The sequence below is a fragment of the Lepisosteus platostomus genome, chromosome 10, assembly GCF_059453375.1.
Source record: "Lepisosteus platostomus isolate fLepPlt1 chromosome 10, fLepPlt1.hap1, whole genome shotgun sequence".
Taxonomy (NCBI): Eukaryota; Metazoa; Chordata; class Actinopteri; order Semionotiformes; family Lepisosteidae; genus Lepisosteus; species Lepisosteus platostomus.
Window position 1 is genome coordinate 41,944,500 of NC_142620.1, and position 24,864 is coordinate 41,969,363.

General features: G+C 37.7%; 1 protein-coding gene across 4 annotated transcripts in view; it reads left to right on the forward strand.

The window, feature by feature from the left end:
- LOC148653736 (plastin-3) overlaps positions 1 to 24,864 on the forward strand; it is a 56,040-nt gene that overhangs the window by 15,938 nt on the left and 15,238 nt on the right. For 3 of the 4 annotated variants that reach the window (XM_088649038.1, XM_088649035.1, XM_088649037.1), the window contains exons 2-8: positions 10,292 to 10,398; positions 12,516 to 12,679; positions 16,102 to 16,231; positions 19,943 to 20,075; positions 21,215 to 21,296; positions 22,109 to 22,274; positions 24,313 to 24,455. In XM_088649038.1, the coding sequence (XP_088505164.1) occupies positions 10,338 to 10,398; positions 12,516 to 12,679; positions 16,102 to 16,231; positions 19,943 to 20,075; positions 21,215 to 21,296; positions 22,109 to 22,274; positions 24,313 to 24,455 (879 nt within the window). In that variant the 5' untranslated portion in view covers positions 10,292 to 10,337. Of the gene's footprint in view, positions 1 to 315; positions 465 to 10,291; positions 10,399 to 12,515; positions 12,680 to 16,101; positions 16,232 to 19,942; positions 20,076 to 21,214; positions 21,297 to 22,108; positions 22,275 to 24,312; positions 24,456 to 24,864 lie in introns of those variants that run through there. The other variant, XM_088649039.1, reaches the window with a different exon arrangement.

Here is a 24,864-nt window from a genome sequence, read left to right on the forward strand (position 1 = left end):
TAGTGTTTTACCAGAAAAACACACAAATGCTTCTCCATAACTGTTTTGTTATGTGAAAAGTAGCCTGCATAAGCAGACGCAGACCTTTTTATCTTAATTTCTCAACCTGGTATGTGGTACGTCGTAGAAACATCTATAAACATTCCTGTCCATGTTACAAAAAAAAACAATGTTGGCCACATCTGTTGTTTCATTTGCAGGAGAATGGAGAAACTGAGACTTTGTGTTAATTGTAGTATAGACTGGAAGATGAGTGAGTAGGTTTTACTCTTCTGGGAGGAGAGCGGAGGGAAAAAAAAAGATCGCATAGAAGGCTGCTCTCATTCGCTGGCAGGAAGTGTTGTGACTTGCCGACTGAAGTCTTTGTAAGTCAGACAGGAATGCTGGGTTTCCAGATTAGCACGAAGGGCGTGGAGGGGATCACTGCATCTGCCCGAGTCTTTTAAAAGGAACTGCAGCTGCAGGTCTGGTCTTATTTTGGCTTCTTTTTTTCTAATACTTTGTTAAAGTGAGAACTTTCCCATAAATGTTTACGACGGGGTGGAGGGGTTGTTTGAAGTTAATAACTTTTTGCGTTTCTGCATTTAAAAGTGGAATATTTTCTGCCCTGTGCTTTTCTCTTACTTCATTGTAACTTTCCAGTGCTGAGGTCTGAGCAGTTGGTCAGTTGTGACATGGTTGTATTTGTTTTGCACGCATATGAAAGTAATTAAGTTCAGAACGCATGGTGGTATTTTTGGGGGCATTTTTTTGGCAGATATCAGTTGAGGGGTGATATGCCGAAGCAATATAGTCTAGAATTCTATAGCAATATAGAATGAATGGAGCCTGGATCATTTTTGTAACTTAATAAAAACTGAAGGTAAATCGCGATTTCATTACCTTTTTTATTTATTCAAAGGCAAACTAATAATCGGGAAATTCACCTTTATTAACTTTGTGCCTGTTTCTATAGCATAATGAGATGTGGTTTTGAAACATTCTTCTCTTTGGATAGTATAATTAATTTGGGTATATTTGTATCTTGTGTTTGTTCTACCTTCTGTTAAACATGAAAGAGTACAGCAAGCTTCTTGAACATTTGCTGTGAACATTAGCCGGGGAAAAAAAGTAAGGGTGTTCCAGGAGGTGGGGAAGGAAAATCATATTGGATGTTTTCCTTGCCCTCCTCAGTGTACTTAGACAGGAACAGCACGGTAGCAGGGCCTTGAACTAAGGCTGCCAAGCTTTGAGGTAGCTAGTTTGTCTCAGCAATGTGGCCCAGTTTGTGGTTGGATTTTGAAATGCTAACGTGTGGCATAGTTGACTGATGAGGTATACATTAAGCTTTAGAATTGAAAAACGTTTGTCATGGCCATGCAAATGGGAGTTTTGTCACATGCATTCCAGCTAGACTGTAGTTCTTAGCTACTGCTATGCTACTTTGAAGGTCAGCTTTTAAATCAACATAGGCTGGTGGTGCCTGTTTGCTAGGGGGAAGGGCTACAATAGTAGGTCAGATGATATCAGTTTCAGCCTGTCAGAGGATTATTTGAAATGAAATCTCTCTTTCCTGCTAGATTTTGTTTAGCAAGTATAAAGTGGATATGATTTATGGTGCATGTAAAATATCACACTGTTTATTACTGCAGTTTGTTAGGAGGAATTTAAACATCAAAGTATCAGAACTTTGTTGAACATCTTCAAAAAAAGTCAAATATCCTTGCACCTGATCTGCTTTTCCCCTCTCTGATAAAGAATATTAAACCATTTCATCATTTGAAAAATGTATTGCATTGGTGTCAGTGGTATTGAGGAGCATTGGTGTGTCACATTGCTTTAGTGTCCTTTCACCCAATACATTAAGGACTCATTAAGGACTCTTAGCTGCATTCCTTTAACTTGAACCTCTTTACCAGAAAGGCAAGAACCAATCTGACCTGATGCAAATGCAGTTCTGAAAACAAAGCGTTTACGTTCAGGAAATGCAGTCGTAACTACTTAAGAGTCTTTTATGTTCTGCAGTACTGTATCTGAGTGCATGCAAAGTTTATGCTCATGGGAATACACCAGGAAAGGAGGTTCATTTTAAACGAGCTCTGGGCACACACTCCAGGTGCTATTTAACTACCAGATCATTTTACCTTGCTTTGTGATTTTGATTTTGAGTTATAGGAGAATGTATATATCCCCATGGCAGGTGAGGTCAGTGCTCATAGTTCCAGTCTATATCCTATATCCCCCACTTGGACTTCTATCAAAGAAAAATCTTTTGTGTCAACTAACATTTACAAATAAACAGAACTAGGCCAGTCAGGTTGTTTATAAAGTTTTATTGATTCAGCCACCGACTTCCTGCTTCTATGTAATTTACTGCTGTTAACAAATAGAGTTCTGAAAAAGGACAAAGTTGATGTGGCCTGTAAAAGTCTTATTTTTATTGCTCACAATAGGGTGTATTTTTAAAATTAAACTTTATATGTTGATTGGGCTATCTTACTAAGAGTTTCATTTGGCACAGCAATGTGTGCTCAAAGCTGATGCAGTCTGCCACTCAGAGCTGTTAGAAAGGCTTTCATCTGGGTTTTGGAGAGACCTGGAGCCTTTTTTTCAATTTACCAGGCAGTGAAGAATATGAATTATAGGCTACATAAATACTTGTAGCAACATTATAGATTATAGAGACTATACATCTTTTTTCCTTTCCATGTCCTTTGTTGGGCCTCATGAGTAGCTTAATTGGTAAAGGTTTCTGACTGTCAGGCAGTTTGATCTCTCTAATCTGGATGATGGTGCAGAAGTTGACCATGATGCCAATTTCCAAATTGGTTACGCACTACTTGAACTTGAACTTTATTGCCATATGTAACCGGTACTGGTACAATGGAATTCTTACTTACAGAAAGTCTCTCGATTATATTAGCTGAACACCAGTATGGTTGGTTGGATTTAACTTGGCCAGGATATGAGGTTGTCATTGAGTGCAGTTACTCACCTGCAAAACACTGTAGAACTGGCTATATGTAAAATATGCTTCTCACATGTTGGTATTTTGGAATACAACTGTTCACAGTGGTCACTCTTTCCCATGCTAGTACACAGCTCGTACCTGTGACCTCATCTGATTAATGGTTGAATCGACTGGATTTAAAATTGGGGGCATAGCAAGAAAAGCAATTTTAAAATCTTTAAAAACGGACATCAAATATTGCATAACCGGAGTGCTCTCCCTGACCTGTGACCTGTGATATTAAGCAAAAATGACCTCTTTGAATTTAGCATTTCATTTTTCCACATACAGTGAAACCTTTTACTGGGTTGGTACAAACTGAATATCAGAATTACATGCCTCACATACACTCTGACGGTAAAGAGTATAGTCAAACGTCAGTTGTGTTGAGTCATTAAGCTAGTCCCTGATGTGGTGGGTTCGAACACTTGAGATCCAGTTGGAATTGTGTAACTGTTGCTAGTTTATTATGTGTTTTCCTCTCAACACTGCAGGAATCTTAATTAATGCTTAGCAGTCTACATATTCACAGCATGACTGTTCCATATGCTGTGAGAAGTAGCATTGACATTATACTGGCTACATCCTTTTCAGTCCAAGACTTGATTTCTTATGTGGGGGCATATGAATACCTCTGAGAATTAATCAAAGTGTTGTGGCCATAAGAGGCTCCTTGTAACCTGCTCATAGTGTTACACAGGTTGAACAGTGGCCCTCTTGTTAGCACTGCTGCCTCACAACTATTTGGTTAGATTGCTTCCTTTAATGCCTGTCTTAGTTGTGTTCTTGAGGGTATTTTATGGATTCCTTAGTTTCCTCCTTTGTTAAAGACACGCAGGTCGGATTTGATTGACTTCTGTGGATTGTGATCCCCAGTTTTTGATTCAGGTGAAGAAGGCGACTGCACTAGATCCTTTAACTTCTGTGTACGGGACTAACAAAACAACAAAATCCGTGTTAAACAATATAGTTTTAATTTAGAACCACTCCATACAGTTTTCAAGTTTCTGTGGCTGGATGATGCAACATTGTAGATCTATTAAAGGTAGATCTCAAGAGTTCAGTTTTGCTTGTGTAAAATCTCTGAGATTTGTTGAAGGGAATGACCTTAGATTGTGATAATAAACTCCTTGCTAATGTTCTCTGGTAGTTTTAGGTGGGTTGTGTTTAAAACAACAAGGTCACTAAAGAATTATTATTATTATTTAACACAAGATCGTTTTATTAAAATAGGCATACTCAAATAATAGTAAGCATTTTATAATAAAGGTGTATTTGGATTGCTTCAGTCCTCAGTTGAATTGTTTTCTTTAAGTGATTTTGTTTCTTTAATTACCCTGCCTTTCTTTGCTTCAGAAGTGTGTTGTTTACCTGAACGTTTAGGAAAATGGAAGTTTGTTCATGATGTCCCAAACAATTAAACAATTCCTGACTATAGCTGTCTAAACAAGTCTTAGTACATTAATGATGTCTCTTGCATTGCCCAGGAACCTGACTCCTTTTCAGACATTCATCTTTTTGGAATACATCTGTACATACGAATGAAGATAACCCTGTCAGCAGATTTCATTGTAAAATCTGAGCTGAACCCCTGTCAGGAGTAACTATGTCACTGATGGATCCCTTAAGTTTTCTTTAAATTTGAGTCAACCAAGACAAGACTCATTTTAACTGCCACAGGTTGCTAACATTGTCCCACCTCTGTTGCTAGGCACCTAGAAGGTGGGGATGATAAGGTCATGTCTCTGGTATCACGCTGAGGCTGATAATCTCTCCAGGGCAGGTGTGTTGGTTGGGATGTTCACAATGTTCACTGTCCTTCATGTACAGGGTGCTGCAAATCTTTCTCTGGCTAAATCTTCTGGTACTGGAGTCAAGACTTAGCAACAAGCCTTTAGGATTATTGCATCCTTCTTAAAGAGTTGCAGATAAAAAGTGGGGTCTTTTCTACAGGTTCCCAGGTTCATCATTTGGTAGATACAGTAAGCTTTGGTTTAGAGCCCTTAGAGATTTGTTGGTTTGGTTGTTACTCATAAGGATTTTTATGCTCTTTTAAGGAACAGAGACTGAGAACTAGCTGTTTCTCGATATTGCTTACATTGCTTCAGGATTTTGTTCAAAGCAATGCCTGCTTCTTTTGAAAATCTGGTGATTACATATGTTTAAATTGCTTCAGGTTCAATCAAAAACCTGGAGTATTGTTAATGCACTGAGTGCTGAAATTAAGCAGTGCAGGTTCTATATGTGGAACAGAAATCCTTTCTAGGTAGAGCTTTGCATTTTATGTAATATACGTCATGCAGTATTTGAATGATAGACAAATGAATTTCACTGGCACGCATTTTTCAGATGTACATTGGCTATCAAAAGTATTCACCCCCCTTGGACTTCAATATAATATATTGAATCAGAATATATTTTACTGGGAGTTTTTGCCATTGATGAACCGAAAGCACTCTATAATGTCAGTGAAGACGATTCTACAGACCCCCCCCAAATTATTTATAATTATAAAACAGATAACTAATTGCATACAGTATGCATTCACAACCCTTTGAGTCAGTGTTTGGTAGAGGCATGTTTGGCAGAAATTACAGTATGAGACAGCAGAGATAACTTTCTACCAGCTTTGAACACTGCAATTGTTGCCCATTCTTCTTTGCAGAATTGCTCAGATTCTCTCGGGCTGAAGGGTAGACTTTGGTGAACAGTACTTTTCAACACCTGCCACAGATCTGTGATTGGATTGAGGTCTGTGCTTTCACTGGGCCACTCCATAAAATTGCCGTTTTCTTTTTAATCCACTCCAGTGTGGCTTCGGCTGTATGTTTTTGGGTCCTACTGCAAAAAGAATCTTCTCCCAAGTTCCTTGTATCTTGTAGACTGCGGCAGGCTTTCCTCATGGATTTCTCTGTACTTTGCTGCATTCATTTTTCCTTCTATCTTCACAAGTCTTCCAGGCCCTGATGCAGTGAAGCTGCCCCATAACATGATACTGCTACCACCAGGCTTCACAGTAGGGATGATGTTCTCAAGATGATGCTCACTGTTATGCTTGCACCAAACATGACACTTACCATTGAGGCCAAAAAGGTCAAATATTAGTTTCTCAGACCATAGAATCTTCATCAACTTGGTTGCAGTCTTCCACAGGCCTTCTGCCAAAGTATAGTCAAGATTTGATTTATTTTTTCACTCTCCCATGAAGCCTAAATTTGAGATGCACACAAGCGGTTGTCATAAGCACAGTTTCTTCCAATTCAGCCACGAAGGACTGTAATTCCTTTAGAGTTGTCACAGACCTCTTGGTGGCCTCCCTGTCTAGTTTGCTTGGATACTCAGTTTTGAGGATACCAAGTTCTTCACAGTGCCATATTTTCTACATTTCTTTATGATGGACTTTACTGTGCTTTGGGGCATATGTAATGCCTTGGATTTTATATACCTTCCCTTGATTGGTGTTTTTCAATAACCCTATCCCAGATTTTCTTTGAAAGTTCCTTTGTCTTCATGATGCAGTTTTTGTTTTGAGCTGTATAAATCAACTGTGGAACCTGCCAGAAATGGGTATATTTAATGTGAACACGTGTCCATTCCACAAATTATGTGACTTCTGGTGTAATTAAATGTCTTGAGGTGTGTTTCATAGTAAAAGGAGGTGAATTTTCATGCAATCACTTATTTTCTGTTTTATGTTTGTTTAGGAGAATTCTGCTTTCAATTTGACATTATAGAGTGTTTTGTGTTGATCAATAGGAAACAATTCCAAATACATTGTGATTCTATATTATAACACAGACAAATGTGAATAAGTCCAAGGAGGATGAATACTTTTGATAGCCACTTTATACTAGTGTACAAAAGAGACAACCACAGAAGACCTCGAACTTTCTTATTCAGGTTATTTGGGTATACAGCTCATACAACTCTCTCAATTGAGTTAATCAGAATTGTACCATACCTTAAAGAAACCCCATGATTGTGTTCTTGTGAAAGAATGTGCGTGTTCCTTATTTCAGGACTGTTGCCAGGGAGGCTTTGGTATTCAGCATGCAGTGTCAACTAGTTTTATTTCAACTCCCTGCTTGTATCAATGCTGAAATAATGAACTTTGTGCAGTTTGACTTTAATTTGCTTGGCTTGGTTCTTTGAGGCTGCAAGCAGAGATGTGACTTGAGGGCAGTAATAGTTCTTTCTAGAGTGTAGGTGTCAATTACGCATTTCATTTTCTGGTGTGGCAAGGAAAAGGTTTACCTCTGCAAAACTGCTTTCAGACAGTGTGCAGTGTCCACTGGTCTTTTGAGCTTTGTTTCAGATTTAGCTTATTAACTTAATTATATGCAAAGTGGGAAGCGTTTGATTGTTTTCATTGCCTCATTCAGCTGATGGCTAATAGGACGCCATGAAAAAGGTTACATACCAGCACTGCATGCTAATTTTCCTTTATACCTGTGCCGAGATTCTTCTACTGTACAATCAAGTAAATTGCTTTAATTAAAAACTATTTTTATGTGATTAGGTCATGCAATAAAAACACACACACCCTGCGTATTCCTTATCAGATGAGCTGGTCCGATTCATTTCTTCCCCCAAACTGCTGAAGAAATATTACAAACTATTGTGATTTGTCTGTAATTTTAAGTTTCAGTACCTTCTTTTTTTCCTCTCATTCTAATTCCCTTGAACAAAACACAAATTTAATAGTTTTGTTAAGCTCAGCTGGTTGATAAATGACAATTGATTTAAATTGTAGAACCTAGAAACGAGGGACTAGATCGTGCTGTATTGTCGACGAGAAGGATGTACAGATTTGTTTGAATTCTCAAATGACCTGAGCAGTTTTTTAAACTGGCCCAGTTAGGCCAGTAAGGTAGTTGGAATGTGCAATTGATAGCTGCAGTGGAATTTATACTAGACACAGGAGCACTTAACGATCAGAATTGGATAGCCTCTGCAGATTCATCTGGGGCTTGGTGAGAGTTTGTAAAGCTATCCAGTTACTCAGAAAAGTAGACTGATCATGTAACTGAAAGCTTGGGTTGAGTGAAAACACTGCAATAGACAGTGCAACCACTGTGTTGTGACAGTGAAGACTGCTTTTTTGTTCTGTTAACTCTGAAGCTTGATAAGGGTATTACCAACTGCTATGATAACACAGCTACATTTTTTTAATGTACTATCACACAAAAGAGTCAAGAACATAATAAGGTTATTATGGTTATTATGGGGTTCAGGGATAAAGTCCTGGCCGATCTTTGAAAAAAAAGCTTGTTCCGCTTTGTGCTGCATGTGGATAAGCAGCCTTTGGTCATCTCATTTACAACCCCATAGCAGAAGTGTTTTTTTTTCTACAGCTAGCATTTGAGATGACAGCTATAGAACAGCCCTGTGATATCATTTTATTTATTATTGTTACTATAAAGAAATATTGCATTGCTGTCATCCAGAAACAAATACACTATAATAATATTTTCTAATCTGACCTCTGAATCTTGCCATGCTTCCCACAGAACACTTCCTCTTTACAATCATTCAGATCCCCGTTTCTGACACGGTCTGAAACAAGTTCTTGTCTGCCATCCTCTTGGATTGTATAAACCATTTATTTTACAAATTCATAATGTAGTTTATTTTGTGAAATTCAAAGGTGTTATTCTGTAATTAAACTGTTGGGATTAATTTGTCTCAATTCAGAATAATTTTCATAATCGGGTCACAGCGGATGGCTAAATTGCAGAACTGAAACCGCTGAAACCTTTATCAATGTTTCTGTACTAAAGACTGTAAACTGTAAGTGTAGCACAGATGCATTGTAATTACAGTGCTTTTATACATGGAAAAAAATGTTCCTAGAAAAAAATCTCATTACATATGTGATGTCAACTGTGTGCGTTTTTGCAGGTTTTGGAGCTGATACGTCCTTTCCATGATGCTACAGATTTGTTTAGAAACAAATGGAAATTGTACCATACCCTGCTGTGCTACGGGCCGCTTGCTTTCAGAAGTAATTTATCATTGAACATCTTATTGATGCTTCAGAGAGGATAGTTGATACAATAGTCAAGGTTCTATTTATCCAGTCATTTCTGTTACCTACACAGTTTCTGTGGCGACACCCAGCCATGTTTTTATCACTCTGTTGCTTGATTACTATGCAGTAGGGAAATTTGTAGAAGTGAGGTGTGAGTGTCTTTTCTTAGTCTATATCTGTATATATATGTCAGACATTTACATAATCAGGATGTTTAACCAGTTGGACAGTCCTCACATACAATAGTTCTTGATTATATCTCTTCTCTTTCCCACACCTGCGTGAGACTCAATAGGAGCATCAGTATTATTTTGCTTAACTGAGCTGACAGTAGGTTTTTGTCATTCATGCGGTACTGCGGTCAGAAATAAAGGGATATGCATTTTAAAAAGCTAGTCGCCCCTGAGCCCTTGGTAACTTCAGAAGAGCTTTCCAATCCAGAGTTTAGACAAGTAGTACTTTGATGTTTCTAAGGAAGATTGACTCACTGCATTCATTGGTCTGTGCCTTGAAAATGTGTGTTCAGGAATGCAATAAAGTTTGTGCCATGTTATACATTCACTCTTCCACTCATTCTCTCTTTTCTGTTGTTTTAGTTACACATTTCTGCTTGCACATGATAGTTTTATAAGATGAAAAATAGAGATTGAGGATATAAGAATCACTTGTGTAGCTTTTTTTAAACTGTGTGTGCAGTGTATCTGGAAGTTGTCTATGGAATTTCAGAGTGCAAATACTTCCCAGAAAATCTCCCACTTGCTTGTGTATTGTCCCTTGTGGGCACCAGGCTGCTCTGGAATCCTCTCAGTCATCGCCCCTGGGTGTTGTGGCTTCCTTCTCTCAGCCTTGAACTTGTGCTGTCTGGGATTGCCAGCGTCAAGGCTCTCCTATTTTAAACCTACGGTGTAGCACTGCTGATTGGCTACTGTTCACAACACTAAGGAGGTTTTTATAAGGGATTCCACTTTTACTTGGAGTATGTAGTAAAGCCCTATTTTACACATTTGAGTATTAGTTAAAAAACAAATCTCGTAGTTTTCTTCAGAAATGCAGCAGAGGACATAAAGGCATGGTTTTGCAGTTGTTTTGGGAGACTTACCCTGGTCATTTCTCATCTCCTTTGTTTGGTTTGTGATTTCTCGGGTTCTTCAGAGTCTTTTTAGGGAGGCCAAAGTTAGACTTTAAAAATGCCAGCTCCTCAGTGATGTTTATTCAGTTCTTTCTCTTTTAGTTTTTTTAGAAGCCTGTTGCTGATTTCTTTCTCCTCACAGAACCGGTAACAGTCTTGGAGCAGAACCGGAAGGATCTCAGAGGGAGATGGCGGGCAAGATCTCGAAGGACGAGCTTGAGGAGCTAAGGGAGGCTTTTGAAAAAGTTGGTGGGTGTCTCTCAGCCTTTGACTAATTGTGGATTCCTGCCTCAGTACAGCCTTGAACCTAAAAATTCCTGCTCACACCCTACAATCTTTGCCTTCTAGCGTAGGTTTAGCTGTATGAGCAGGTCTTCTGATTAGAGTGCATCTTAAATATATCTAACAAATTCTGATTGTTCCTGCTTGGCTCTGTATCATAGACTTTTTGATTAAAACCCAGTTGAAAGTTTCATCTGGTTATTTGGCTTCGAATTTGATGGTTGAATCAGTTTCTATTGGAACTGAAACATATTTTAAATAGTGCTAGTTTCCTGTGTTTCTGAGCTTTCTGATTTTTTTTGTAGCAACTGCAGCCATTTTAGGCCATGATGATAATTTCCCTTTTCCTCCATTGCACAACGGGGCTTAAGGACTAATTAAGAAAGGGTTCCAAACAAGAGGAGGCGAATCGACCCATCTGGCCTTTTTGGTACTTAGTAGCTTATTGATAATTGATTAATTATCAACTTCAGTTACATTGCTGGGTAGCTTGTCCATACAATCCTTAGATAAAAACTTGCCTCTTATTCTCAGTTCATGCACTTCCGTGAAGCTTCCTCTTGTTTCCATTCCTTTGAATGGCCTTCTTTTCAGCAACTGGCAGCCTTGATAGTCTGTAAATTGTTGAGCTTTGTTTGATAGCTGTATTAAAACAGGAAGACACAGAAATGGTTGTAACTACAGTCTACTGGGAACTGATATGTTCCCTACTGTGGTAATCAGATGCTAAATGGCTCGATTAAGAACAAGTTAATTGTTACTTCTAAGAGGTCTTAATTTCTTTAGTATTTTTAAATAACCATAGTTCTTGCTTAACATTTGCCTCCTTTTGTTTTAAAGTAGAAGGTTTAATCCCCCTCTCTGCTTCAACTGCATTTTGTCATTCATTTTTTATTAGAATGAATTAAAATTAGCTGAGCTCTTTTATACAAGCATTTGAGTGATTACTTACTGCAATGTCCTGAATCAGACACATGGCAACGGAGACTTCAAATAGATTACTGCATTAACTGATAAAGGTAGCACATTTATTTTCTCTTAAATTGGGTTCTTTTTTTACAAGGATGGCCTAATCATTTGATGTCTATCAGCCCAGGAAAATCACACAACCAATTTTTGAACGATTATAGAGTGTCAGTTTCCAGAAATATGATTTGATATTAATCAATTTTATTTTATATCCATTAACTCTACACACAAATAAAATGTTTAGAAGTAATACATTAATGTGTTATATTTACTATCTCTTTTACCATGAACAAAATTGTTATTTAGTTAATAAAACAAAGTATTTTATTACTCCTCTTTAGATCATTATTCAAGCAAGGCATGATTTACACCCTTTTTGGTATCCAGAAAAAACTTGCTATAGCAGGGGTCTGCTACCCTGTACCTGCAGAGCTCCAGTCCGGTTTATACAGGCCACCCAGAATCACCTGTTTTTTTTTTTAATTTAGGTACATTTGAGAGTTGCTTATCCATTTATTTTTTTCAATTAAGGGAATTCAGGTTTTAGATGGCTAAAGGATATTTATTTAAAAAGAAAATCACCTGTTCTAACTGATCAGTTAAGTTGTTTGAGACCTTTTGAAATGACTGATTTAAGGGCTACATATAAAACCTGCTGAATAGAGTTGTAGTGGTACACTTTTGGAGGGCCAATTCATTCGATTTTAAGTAAATACTTAAATACTTACTTGCTATTGTCCAGGAGTCTGCAGAATCTGTCTTGGGTACCAACCTGGCCCTTCTGGTTTTTGATTAAGCTCTGCCTCAAATGAACAAATATTTTAAAAAAGGCATGATAAAATTGTCCAGATCTCCTCTCATTGTGTTTAGGTTTAATGTTCCAGACTCTGCAAAACAGTGTGCTGCAGCAATTATCATTCTCAGAAACAAGTCGAAATCACCTCCTTATGTCAGTGTTAATACCAAGACATATTAACCCTGGAAGGAAAAAAATGTAAGCAGAAAAAAAACCTGGGGCATATATAGTACCTTGTACAGGTCTCATAGATTAAAATCTAAAATGCACATTTCTGTGAGCATTCTGTTTGGTTTATTTTATCATTGTTTCATTGTAGATCTCAATGGGAATGGCTACATCTGTGACTATGAGCTACACGAACTATTCAAGGAGGCTAATCTTCCTCTCCCTGGCTACAAAGTGCGGGAAATAATTCAGAGGCTTATGGAGGAGGGCGACAAAGACAAGGATAACAGGATCAGCTTTGATGAGTTTGTTTCTGTAAGTATATTGATATTGAGGAAAATGTTTGTTAAAGGGTGAAATAAGTGACCTGTATTTTAGGAAGCACATTATTTTTTATTGTATGCTATGAAATCTGGCAAAGAGTATGTATAATGTGTCATTAGATTCAATGCAGAAAGTCAATAACTGTTACACTCTCAATTGATTGTCCTAAGGCAGACCAGTACAACAGTCAGTAAATTTGGGTCATAGGTCTAAAAAGTAAGATATGCACTGCTAGCATTCTAATTGTTATGAGTCATTGGGGCATGATGTTATTACATATTAGCCACATATTTGCAGGATTGTTTTTCAGTAGTACACACTGATGAAATACACAGTTCAGCAGTACTGGGTTTGTGAATATACAGATTGGAACAAATGTCTTGACATTTTTTCTCCTCTTCATTTTACACCTGCTGAAGGTTATAGTGTAATAAAACTGATTTTGTTGAAATGCCCCTTTGACACTTAAGATTCAATTTTAATTATTGATTAAATCACAAGTGCTTTCTTAAATACTTGTTTGGGTGGCTCTTTTGTGTTCATGCTGTTCATTTGTATTTCAGTGTGCTTGTAATCTTATTTGGTTTATAGTTTAGAAAGTTTGCCTTAACTCCCAAAGACAAAGCTCTGTTGCAGTAGTATATAAACTGAAAGCCCAGCTTGTATCCCAATTGTACTGTAGATGTTACACTGATTTTCCAAGCATTAAAGCCCTCTTTTTAAGACATTTTCTAAGAACGTAGTTTCCACATTCACCTAAATGTGAAAAGTATATGATGGGGATTTTACAGTTCATTTCAGCTATGCTTTTAAAGAGAGAATGTGTCATTTATCTTCAAAAAGTAGTCGACCCATTGTTCCTGAATGTTCAGATGTTTCTTAGTGTTATTACAGGGCTTCAGCTGTACCATAAACACAGTTGTCATTTGTTTTTGTACTAGACAGTGAACCAGACAAACTTGTGTGAGGTGGGGTTTTATTGTTGCTGTGGCATAGTGTAACTCACAACCCATTCCATATGGCTTAGCAAATCATTGTTTCACTATGTGGTTCATTGGTATTTCAAGAAGGTCAGAATTAATTTTCTTAACTGCTGCTGAAAACACTTGCAACATAAATTTCAGATTATTTCTTAAACCTCTTTTCAAAAACATACTACAGTATAAGCACTGTGTATCCCAGATGAATTTATAACAAATATGTTGTTGGAATGGATCCTACCAGACTTCAGCAGCTGGTGAAATCGGCTTTCTTGTAAACTTTGCTTTACTATTACAGAAACAGCAGGGTAATTAAAAACGATGCACACTGTAATGTTAAGGGGAGTTATTTACCGAATGACAGTGAGCATTCTCAATTTCCTTGTCTTCTGCAGGCCTTTTATCAAGAAATTGCTTTCAGTTTGCATCTTTAATTTCAGCATACAATTGTGTATTATAAATAAGGATAGTGTTTTAAGAGCATACATCATAACTAAGTACAGGTTAACACCTTAAATGTACTAGATACTTAAATGTAATCACAGACTCCAAGATATTGTAGAGGTGGTGCATTCTGTGGCTTGAGTATATAGGCCAACATCTAACACCAACATAACACTAGCTAGGGTTGGGAATACACAGCAGGCCAACATCAACTGACAGCCCTTCAAAACTTAGTAAGATGAAAGCTGTATGCTGAAATAATCTTAAAACCTGATGGCAACAACAAAGCCAGAACAGGAGTAAATGCCTTATAATTATTATGGGCTTAAGCATTTATTGCTTATTGGAACAAACCAAACTAATTCAGCTTTCAGAATGCATCGATACTGTTGCTTTATGTTAATTAAAATCCATGGCTGAGTGCTACATGACTGCTCCCCATTAAAGCCCATTCAACTGCACATTTCTATGGTGTTTTATTTCCATAGCAAACTTGATTTATCATATATAAGCCTGACAAGTTGAATATAGTTCAGGTGGGTAGCTGCGTCAGCATGCGTAGGCTACCAAGGAGCAAGTAATAGGTTTATTCCATGCTGAAAAGAGAAGAAAGAAAACAATGTTTCGGCCGTGGAGCCTTCTTTAGGTGAATATAGTACAATGTCTAGGGGGGGGGGATGAGAAATACTGGATTAGTCTTGTGAGTGATACTATGCTTCACATGGGTCCTTCAGATTCTTGTACAGGACCTTCTATAGGGGGTGGAGAAGGCAAAGACACAGGTAGAGAATGTTTGATCTTAAAGAATTAGTGCCCCAGAGGGCAAAGCTAATTCAGTTCTTTCTCTACTGAGCCTTAGTTGGCAAGGAGTCACTAGTATTCATCTTAAGGAAGTGATGCAAATCAACCTCATAGAGTTTTTTCTCTTTAATCCCTTGTAGTCAGGTTACAAATTTTCTTTTCTACGCCTATAAGGCTGTTGGCGAAGTTTGCAAATGTATCATTAGCACTGAAACGGGCAGAAGTTGCTGTGTAAAGTACAGCACTCCAGACAAGCTGTTTTGAAATTTTATATTTATATTTTTAGGGTTTACAAATTTCATCAATAAATTGAAATGGCTCGTTCTTCTTTACTGCTGTAAGGCCAGCAGCTAGGTCAGGGCAAGCCATAGACTCCACATACACCTGTAAAAATATAGTATAATAAGAAAAGCAACATGAACAACTAGAGATTCCTCAATTGGTTTTGTTTTTAATTTTGAACACACAATCCCATGCCTTTGAGTTCCTGATTGCAGTATTGCTAGCTGTTTTGTGGTTATGAGTTGCCAGAAGATATATTTAAAGGATTTCTTGGTTGGACAAGTATGCAACACTGGAGTGAACAAACAGATTTTCAAAGCTTAAGAGTGAAGGTAAAATGGCATTTGTAATTTATTGCTCCAAAAAATCCGTACTTTTACAAACAGGATTTTAGTTTAATATGATCTTTTTATTATTTCTGTGATTCATACTTTCTTTCGCTTACGTAATTACAGATGGATCTTAGCCATTTTCATGGCAAAAATGACCAACATTGAATACCACAGACAGAGCACTTGTCTGGGAGAGGATGTAGAAAACAGACTTGAATGCTTCACAAACTCATGCCATGGAATTAGTCAGCTTGCACTTTAGTGCTCCAGTCTATTGTCTAGAGGCCTATGTTTGTTATAATTCTGTGGCAAATTCGAATTAGTTTTAATTTGATATATGCTTGCTGTTATATGTTAACGATCAGTAGGTTATATTTATCCAAAGCTTATTCAAATTGGAATTTTAAGTTTTTGTACATTAAATGCGGTTATATTAGCAGTGTTGTTGACTGAAATGAAAATGAATGAATATGAATTAAACAGACTATCAATATAAACGTTTTTAATATTGACTGGGCGAACAGCTGATGTTCACAAAAAATCATCTCAATTTATTATTGCCCTTGCCTTTCAGATTTTTCAAGAATTAAAAAGCAGCGACATTGCCAAGAGCTTCCGGAAAGCCATAAACAGGAAGGAGGGAATTTTAGCTATCGGTGGCACTTCAGAGCTTTCCAGTGAAGGAACACAGCATTCTTTCTCAGGTACGCTGTAAGAGGCCAATCAGAGATCCATTTTGATACATTTTATTTTTCCTTTTCAAACTTTTCAATTGAAATATTTGATTGCGCTTTAGCAAAATGTCATTTATAATGGAATCTAGTGTAAGTGAAAATATCAGATATCTTGTGTGTTGTCAAACAGATTTCTCTATCAAAGACTAATTCATCAGACTCTTTCTTTCTAAAGGAGTACAGTCTAAGTATAAAGTTTGTTGCTTTGAGTATTTCTAGTTTAAGTCATTTCCTTGCATGTTTTTCCTGTTTGTAGCAGTTGCCTTATGTTTGAAAATCAAACCATAAGTTGAAGAAGAACTGGGAAATACCTTTCCCATAGGACAAGTTAAGGGCGACAGCCACACAAAGAAATTAATTATCTTTTTTAAAGTGCCTGGTTGATGGAATAGGTGTGCATAATGTTAAATATTCATTTTTGAGTCAGATCATGCAGATTTAGAGGTTGTGGTCTAAATGGATTTCTGATTGATAGAGGCTATAAGCACTATATAATCTGTGGTTATAGAGTTTTATCAGGTGAGACAATTACAGTTTGTGGGATGTCACCTGTTACTCTCCTGTCCACACCAAGATATGATTTTGACTCAGGATGGACATTTTGAAAGATCCTAGTGAGTAGGCGTCATTGCTATGACTTTCAATGTTAAGACATTCTATCCTTGTCTATTTTTGCTTGCCTAGAGCTGAAACGTGAGTGTGTAGATTTCTAGAACTGAAGGTAATTGTGAGAAGTGTCCCCTATTATTAAGACATTATTTTTCATGGTTGGAACCACCTGACCATTTTATTTAAATTGCATTCTGGTAATTGTATGATAATTTTATTTTCTAGAATTCCATGTGGTCTTCTCCCAAAAATCTGTGGGATTGAATTAAATAAAATGGTTATGTTGCATTTATTGTAAATGATGTCTACATAGAAATCATTTTTGATTTTTTCAATGTGTTCAGAGTCTTAACTGTGTAGATTGAATGCAATTAATTTAAACAAGTTTGATGGTCTGATTCAAGTACAAGTGTTAACTCCACCCAAAATATCCTTCAAATATTCGTGGGACACTTCAGGAATTGTTTGCCAGAATGGTGCAATAGTTTGACTTTTATACAGATTTAAATGTGTGAAACCTGCAACTTGCCCAGTGCTTTTTTAAATAAATTTTCCAATATTTGTGAAGTAGTCTTTGGATAATCACAATTTGAAGACAGGTAGATATATTAAATTTTTTTTAAATAATTTTTTTGCATAGTTATATATGTTTTTATGTACAAAAAATAGTCAATCTGTGAATATCATTCCAGTCTTTAAAGAAATTTACAGAAGTATGGTAAAGCTTAATATTGAACAAATGTTCCTACATTGAGAAATTGAACAGTGATTTTCCCTATTGTTGTCTCTGCGTTAAAATGCACCAGGTGGTACAAGAATGTTGGCATAGTAGTGTTCAAAAGCGTAGGGGCTATTAGGCTGGCGAACTCCATATAGAGCTCTCTTCTCCTGAAAGGTGGTGTGTTGGAAAAGAAGGAATAAACCTTGGGCATATTAAAATCGATAGAAGGCGTCTTCTGCTTTGTGCTTTCATTAATGACCTTTTTATCAGAAGTCCAATGGAGATGTGGGAAACTACTTAAGGTGGACTCTAAGCACAAGTCCCAGTGAGGAGACTGCAAGTTTACAAAATGTCACTTATGTGGGGGAGAACTGGAGACACATGGTCGACAAGTGCCCTTGTATAACTTCAAAGATCTCTGCAAGGGGAAGTAGGGATCAGAGACAGAGAGCCAACCCCATACATCCAAGGTATTCAGTCAGTACTGAGGCCTGTTGAAGAAATACAACCATGTAGAAAATGGCACATAGGTTTGGTAGTTGGGTAACTATGGGCTGTAGGTCTTGAGCAAGCATCAACCTTGAGGGATCCTGACTTAAATCCAGTATGGTCTTGTACGGTCTGGCCTTCCTAAAGTTCCCCCTTAATTCTACTGGTGAAGCAGGTACTGAGTAGTGGGGTAGCTTGGTCATAATGGCTCTTCAGCAGTGGGTGATGTGGCTCCCTTGCTATACTGCATTTTAAGTGCTTTGGACTCCTTTGGGTTGAAAAAAACTATATTCATGAAATATATTATTTGTAGGACAACTACACTGGTATCAAAAGCCATAAGATTCATGTACGTGTCTCTACTGAAGACAGTACAGTAAAATAAAGATTTAAAACTAACCATATGATTTAAGTTTTGGTTGGCTGATATTTTTGGTGGTTACCACTGTAAAGTTGAATTGCACACACACGAACAACAGAGGTTTTCTGTCTCATTTAACCAACATGCCTGACCTGAACCTGAACTCAGTTATTTGTGTACCACTTTAATTGCACAGTACAAAACAAACAAAAGGAAAACCTGGTTTATTGCAGTTGGTCTCTAGGACACAATCCATGGCTTAAGGGTAAGAAGAAGGAAAAAACTCTAGATCAAATTTTACCTCTTCCTCTGTCCCCGAGTGATCCAAGGATTTATTCAATGAGCTTTTTCACAAGCAAGCCTTCCGTGTCTGAAGAAGTCTGCAGAGCCTTCTTCAGACACCTGAAGAAGCCCGTACAGCAGAAATGTGGTCTCTTTTCCTTTCCTTTCAGCTTGGTACAAAACTTTACCTGTTCCTTTGCAGGATATGCTCCTTGACAACTACCTACTTGAACGTTTTTACAAGCAGCCAATCATATTCATAGCATCTCAAGGTTCACTAAGAAGAGCACTGCATTAGTCGTAATGATACATAATTTTTATCATTTTAAAAACAAAGATTTCAAGTGCAGGCTGAAGTCCTTTGTAAGATGGTGGAAAACCATGAGCGGAGAAGCTGAGGTACTCCACAAACTTGGTATTAAAAATGTCTTATTCCTAGAGGGCTGCTCAAAATAGGATGGATATCCTCTCTAGTTCTTTCTCTAAGAACCAAGTGCCTTACAGCGTGGTTATCGAGGCTTTTTAACAGGAGGCTATTCTTAGCTTAGTCTTGTGTTCTTTTCATCCATGAATCTGCTGCAAATTCAGGAATGGTGGTTTGTCATAGTAATGTAAAAAAACTATTTTATTGAGAGTACTACAAGTTTTATGCATAAACAATATATAGGAAAAAAAATAACAACACTCCCTTAAAGTACAGTCGTTAGCATATGCATAGACAGTAGGTACTATCTGGTACTACAGTATGTGCACTCACAAGCCTTTATTGTACTAAAACTTAATGTAGTAAAATTAAAAAGTAAGTTCCAGAAAAAAATAATTCAGCAGTACTTTATACGTGAACCCATCTTCTTGTTAAATAAACAGGTAGTAATTACTACTGTACATCTCATATAATAGTGAGGGATTACTGCATGTGAAATGTGCTTTCCTGACTGATCAACATGACCTACAAACTCTGCTTGAGGAAACTGATCTGGAAAAGAGCTCAGAGAAAATTAGTTCACCTTCTTTTGTAATTGGCAAATTTTGAGTGATTTCAAAGGGAAATTGATTAGGCCAAATGTTAATATAAGTATATAACTTATGTAATTAAACACCTGAGGGTGGAACACTTAGCTAAGCTAATACCAGTCTCTAAGCTAAGGTAGTATGTTCAGTATTTTGTAGGCCGGGCTTAATTGGTATTTGCTCATATTTCATGTACTTTCTATTACAGAGGAAGAAAGGTTTGCCTTTGTAAACTGGGTAAACAAAGCACTGGAGAATGACCCTGACTGCAAGCATGTTGTTCCTATGGATCCCAATTCAAACTCTCTGTTCAAAGCTGTTGGAGATGGAATCGTGTTGTGGTAAGAACAACGTAACCATGTTCATGCATGAGCTAGCTACAGAAGTGATATCACCCCCCTCTGAAGTCTAGATGGTGTAAACTCTGCTGTGACAAAGGACTGAGTCTTATGGTGCGATGGAGTTATCTGCTGTCTAGGGTTTGGCCTTGTGTGTGGAGCTCACGAGAAACTTTAGGTTTCTTTTGTGATATAAACATCCAGTATAGTGTCAGAGTTATAGTATAGAGTTAAAGATAAAGATATAGGGTAAAGTTAAAAAGACTCAAAATCTTCCCTAATCAAAGAGAATTTGTATATTACATGACAATGTGAATTTACCCTGTTGAGAGAATTGCTTTAGAAATCGTTTCATCCCTAGATGTTTAATGAAAGGGTTTGCTCTACTTTATTTGTAGGTGCAAAATGTCTTCTTAAAATGTTTAAACAGGTCCCTAGAAAAATAATGGATACTCTGCACTTTTTTTCCAATAATATAATGTATCTTGTTCTTGCATTTCTAAATATGCTACAGAATGTAAGGAGTCTCCATTTCTAACTTTAACAGATGAGCTCTCAAATTCCTGAGCAGCTGATTTTTTAAAAAACAACAGGAGAAATGTAGTTGCTGAAAAAACATAATCAGCTTAATTAGCTGAATCTTGATTTTAAGGACAGTGTCAGTGTCTGAAGCAATAAAGGAACATTCCCTCCTACTGTCCGGTAAACGGTACCAAAGCATTCGGTCCAAGTCCAACAGACTACGGAACTGCTTCTACCTCCAGGCAATAAGACTGCTAAATAGCCAACCTGTAGCTCCCCAGCAAATAACCTGTAATGGCTACATGGACACACAATTCTCACTACATTCAGCATAACTGCACTACATGTGTATATTCCATACACCATGGACACAAAACAGCTCTAGTCACATTGAGTTTTATTCAATTTCAAAAATGTAACCTCGATTTTGTGATTTTTGTGATTCTTGTAATTTTTGTGAGCTCACAGAAAAAGGCATTTCATTGCCAGCAACTACTGCTGCACGCCGTATTGTTGTGCATTTGATAAATGCACAACAATACGCCGATTTTATTTGATTTGAAGACTGTTGCTAATGACTGGTTTAAAACAATTGCTCTTTTCTCCTTTCTGTGCTGAAGCAAAATGATCAATCTGTCAGTACCGGATACAATTGATGAAAGGACAATAAATAAGAAGAAGCTGACGCCTTTTACGACACAGGTAAACGTTTTCCACTTTCTGAAACTTTATAAAATAAGCAAAGCCGTGCTGATGATCAGATGCTTTGCCAGCTTAACTTGTGGCTATTTGTAGAACAAAACTCCTTCCAGTAAAGAATATATAGTATGAAGAAGGACAGTCATTAATTTATATAACAGTACCTTCACATATCACTAGAATAGCTTTGTGAGTGGTTTTACACTTTTCCCTCTAGGATGTACGTAATACCTGCTTTCCAGTGTCCTAGACTGGATGGTACATGGACAGAGAAATGTATCCAGATGCTAAGTAATTTCCATATGTTAGTTATGTTTTAATGCCATACAGTGTCCTACATTCTCAGAGTTGAATCTCACACAAACTCTGGGAGGTGTCATGGAACATGGAGACACTATATGTATTAGCTATGCAAAATGCACAATGATGGTCCATCATCTGATGGATACATTTGCTTTTAAGAATGGGATAGTTTTGTGAATCTGAACTGAAACATTTGAAAATGTAAGCATTCACACAGTGATTATCTGCACTCTTATGTGTGCCTTGATCTAAATTGTAACTGCACATTCTATTTCATTTTGGTCGTTCTTTGGTCACAAACAGAGCTTGCTCCTTTAGCATTTTTGTTCTGGACATGCTATCATATGCAAGATATTTCTCCTTTCCTTTTTTGCCATGTCTATTGTTTCTTGTTTGAATACCGATTGGCTACTTTCATGTAGGACAAGTCACACATGAACAAAATTAGAAGTAAAAAGTTGCCAAAAGCATGGCATTTGCCCTAACCTTACGCCACGCGTCTCTCCGTGTAGGAAAACCTGAATTTGGCCCTGAACTCCGCCTCTGCTATCGGTTGCCACGTTGTCAACATTGGAGCTCAGGACCTACGAGAAGGAAAGCCTCACCTGGTGCTGGGGCTACTGTGGCAGATCATCAAGATTGGCCTGTTTGCTGACATTGAGCTGAGCAAGAATGAAGGTGCGTCATGTGATCTGCCTTAGTGTGGGATTTCTCAGCTCTGGTCTTCCACTAACCATGTTTGCTGGCATAATTGATCTAATTTGCCTAATTAAACACTTTTTACTCAATCCAGCTACTCCCACTCCTCCGGCTACATGGTGGCTCTACTCTGCAAGTCTTTACGTAACCTAAATTTCATGTCAGCGGAAGTGACCGTTTCTTAGCTGTGAATACGTAGAAGGTGACCATTCATGACCCCCTCCCTTATTTTCCCTAGCTGTGTGGGAGAGTAAGGATGGAGGGAGGGACAGGAGAGCAGAATTGCAGCCTCACAAGGGTTAATTGTCCTTTAATGGCTAGCAGGTGTGTGTGATAATCACAAAGGGGGGCTAGAGAGCAAAAGGGAGACCATAGCAACATCTAGCAGTCCATGAGTGATGGATGAAAATTAAAAACCATAATTATACATTGAATAATTATACATCTTGCATACATATACAGTATTATAAACGATTGTTTTAATGCATCTACAAATACTGTGCATTTCATTACCCGGCACTGTACTGCTAATTAAAAAATAAAATACACAGCAAGCGATAAAAACAAAATCACTTACAGTAGGTGCTTCTCTGAAGTGATTGCAGTATGGGTTACTCACAATTTTAAGTAACTAGATTTTATTATGGGGCCCCTGGGAGGTTTTGACATCAAGTCAAGTTTTTGTAAGTTGGATCTTATGTAAACTGGGGATAGGGTGTATTCAATTGCTGGTTTCTGTTTAGTCACTAACCTTAATGCTGGATAAATCTCCATTAAATTAAAAAATACTAAATGATTTAGTTTTGAAACGATCCCTTTCTGTATTTAGCTTTTTTTAAAGTAGCGTGTTCCAGGCAGAGCATCTGATCTTTTGATCATAAAATATTCCCACGCCAAATTACTTTCTTCTATGTTTTCCTTTGCAACAACAAACCAATTAAACAGTCGTCACATAAAGTCTCAACCTGGATTTTCTATTACTATGCTGACTAATTCCTCTGGCATATTACAGACCTTTTTTCCAGTAAAGCAAACATGCTCACATCTGTTAAACTTTCAAAAAATCGTCAGGTTTCAGTAGAATGTAGCTCAGCTTGATTGCAGAACAGTGTCTCCTAAAGACATTGATGCGTTGAAAAACAAGTTTGGAATAAGACGTTTGACAACCGTATGGGAAAACGTATGTATTTATCACTGTTTGGCAGCCAGATTCATTTGATTGTTTTAAGCAGCAGGTTTTTCTTTTATTTAACCAGATTCTGGAGAACTCTTGTTTCTTTGAGGACATTCACAGAGGCAGATGTGTAAATTTCATGTATTAAATATATTGTTTTTTTTGCTACAGCAATTCAACTTCTAAATGTGCCTACAGCATGTAAAACCTGAAATTGATCTGTTAAAGCATTACTCTGAGCTGCCGCGTCTTTATGACAGATTCAGGAGTCCACTTGCCTGGTCCATGTGAAGGCAAGCAGAGAGGCGAGAGCTTGGGGCTTACAGGCAGACAGGAGACAAACAAAATAGGGGATGTGCTGTGCATCTGGGCTAAATAGACCAGAGAAGGCAGGTGCAGCTGAGCAGAGCAGGTCTGGAGAACAAGGGTGTTGCTGAGGTTTAGCAGTTATTGGGTGGTCGGGGATCCAGTTGGCTGTGTAGATTTGTCATGAACTCCGGATTGAGTAGTTGAACTGGTTCGGGCAGAATCCTTGTTTCTCTGATGGGCTAGTTAGTACAAGGAGCACTTCCCTATGTCTGTAGGAAACTCAATGACAGAGCGTCTGACCATGGGGAGGACAGGGTTTAAGTAATTTGGAGATGATTAGATGATTAGCTGTTAAGTGGGGGTAAATGGCACGAACAGCTGTCCTGGTCGAGGTCTCGCATGTCAGCTGACATTTTCACTAATATAAAAATGACTAGGATTGAAAAAATATTTTGGAACTGCCAGGTATTTTTCAAAGCATTAAAACCGGGAGTGAAAGATTGAGGCCGTCTGACCCACCTGTCATCCCTCCAGCTTTGGCTGCCTTGCTGCGCGATGGAGAGACTCTGGAGGACCTGATGAAGCTGTCTCCTGAAGAGCTGCTCTTGAGGTGGGCCAACTTCCATCTGGAGAATGCTGGCTGGAACAAAATCAACAACTTTAGCTCCGACATTAAGGTAATATAGCAGTTCTCCTGTCCTCAGTGATACCTCTTCAGTGCTACTGAAAGCAGTTTAAGAACAAGCAACACTTCTACTTGTGTATCACTCACATGCTGCTGCAATTCTTTAAATTACAATTTTATCTTGACGTTCAGATTATCGTCTGGTGTAGTTTTGAGTGGTATTGAATCTGCAGCATCATTGAGGAGATATTCCTCTGCTAACCTGCAGCCTCATGAACTCACATCTTGAATGTGCTGTGGGTGGACTTTAAATTTAAAAGAACGTCACATAGTTTGAACAGTGGTTAAATAAAGGCCAAAGCTTGTTGAGGTGTATAACTACAGGTTGTTCTCAGGTTAAGTATGCTTTCTTTGCTTGTTTTTTGCTTGTTTCAAATGCTAGATCCTATTTCTTTCTTTAG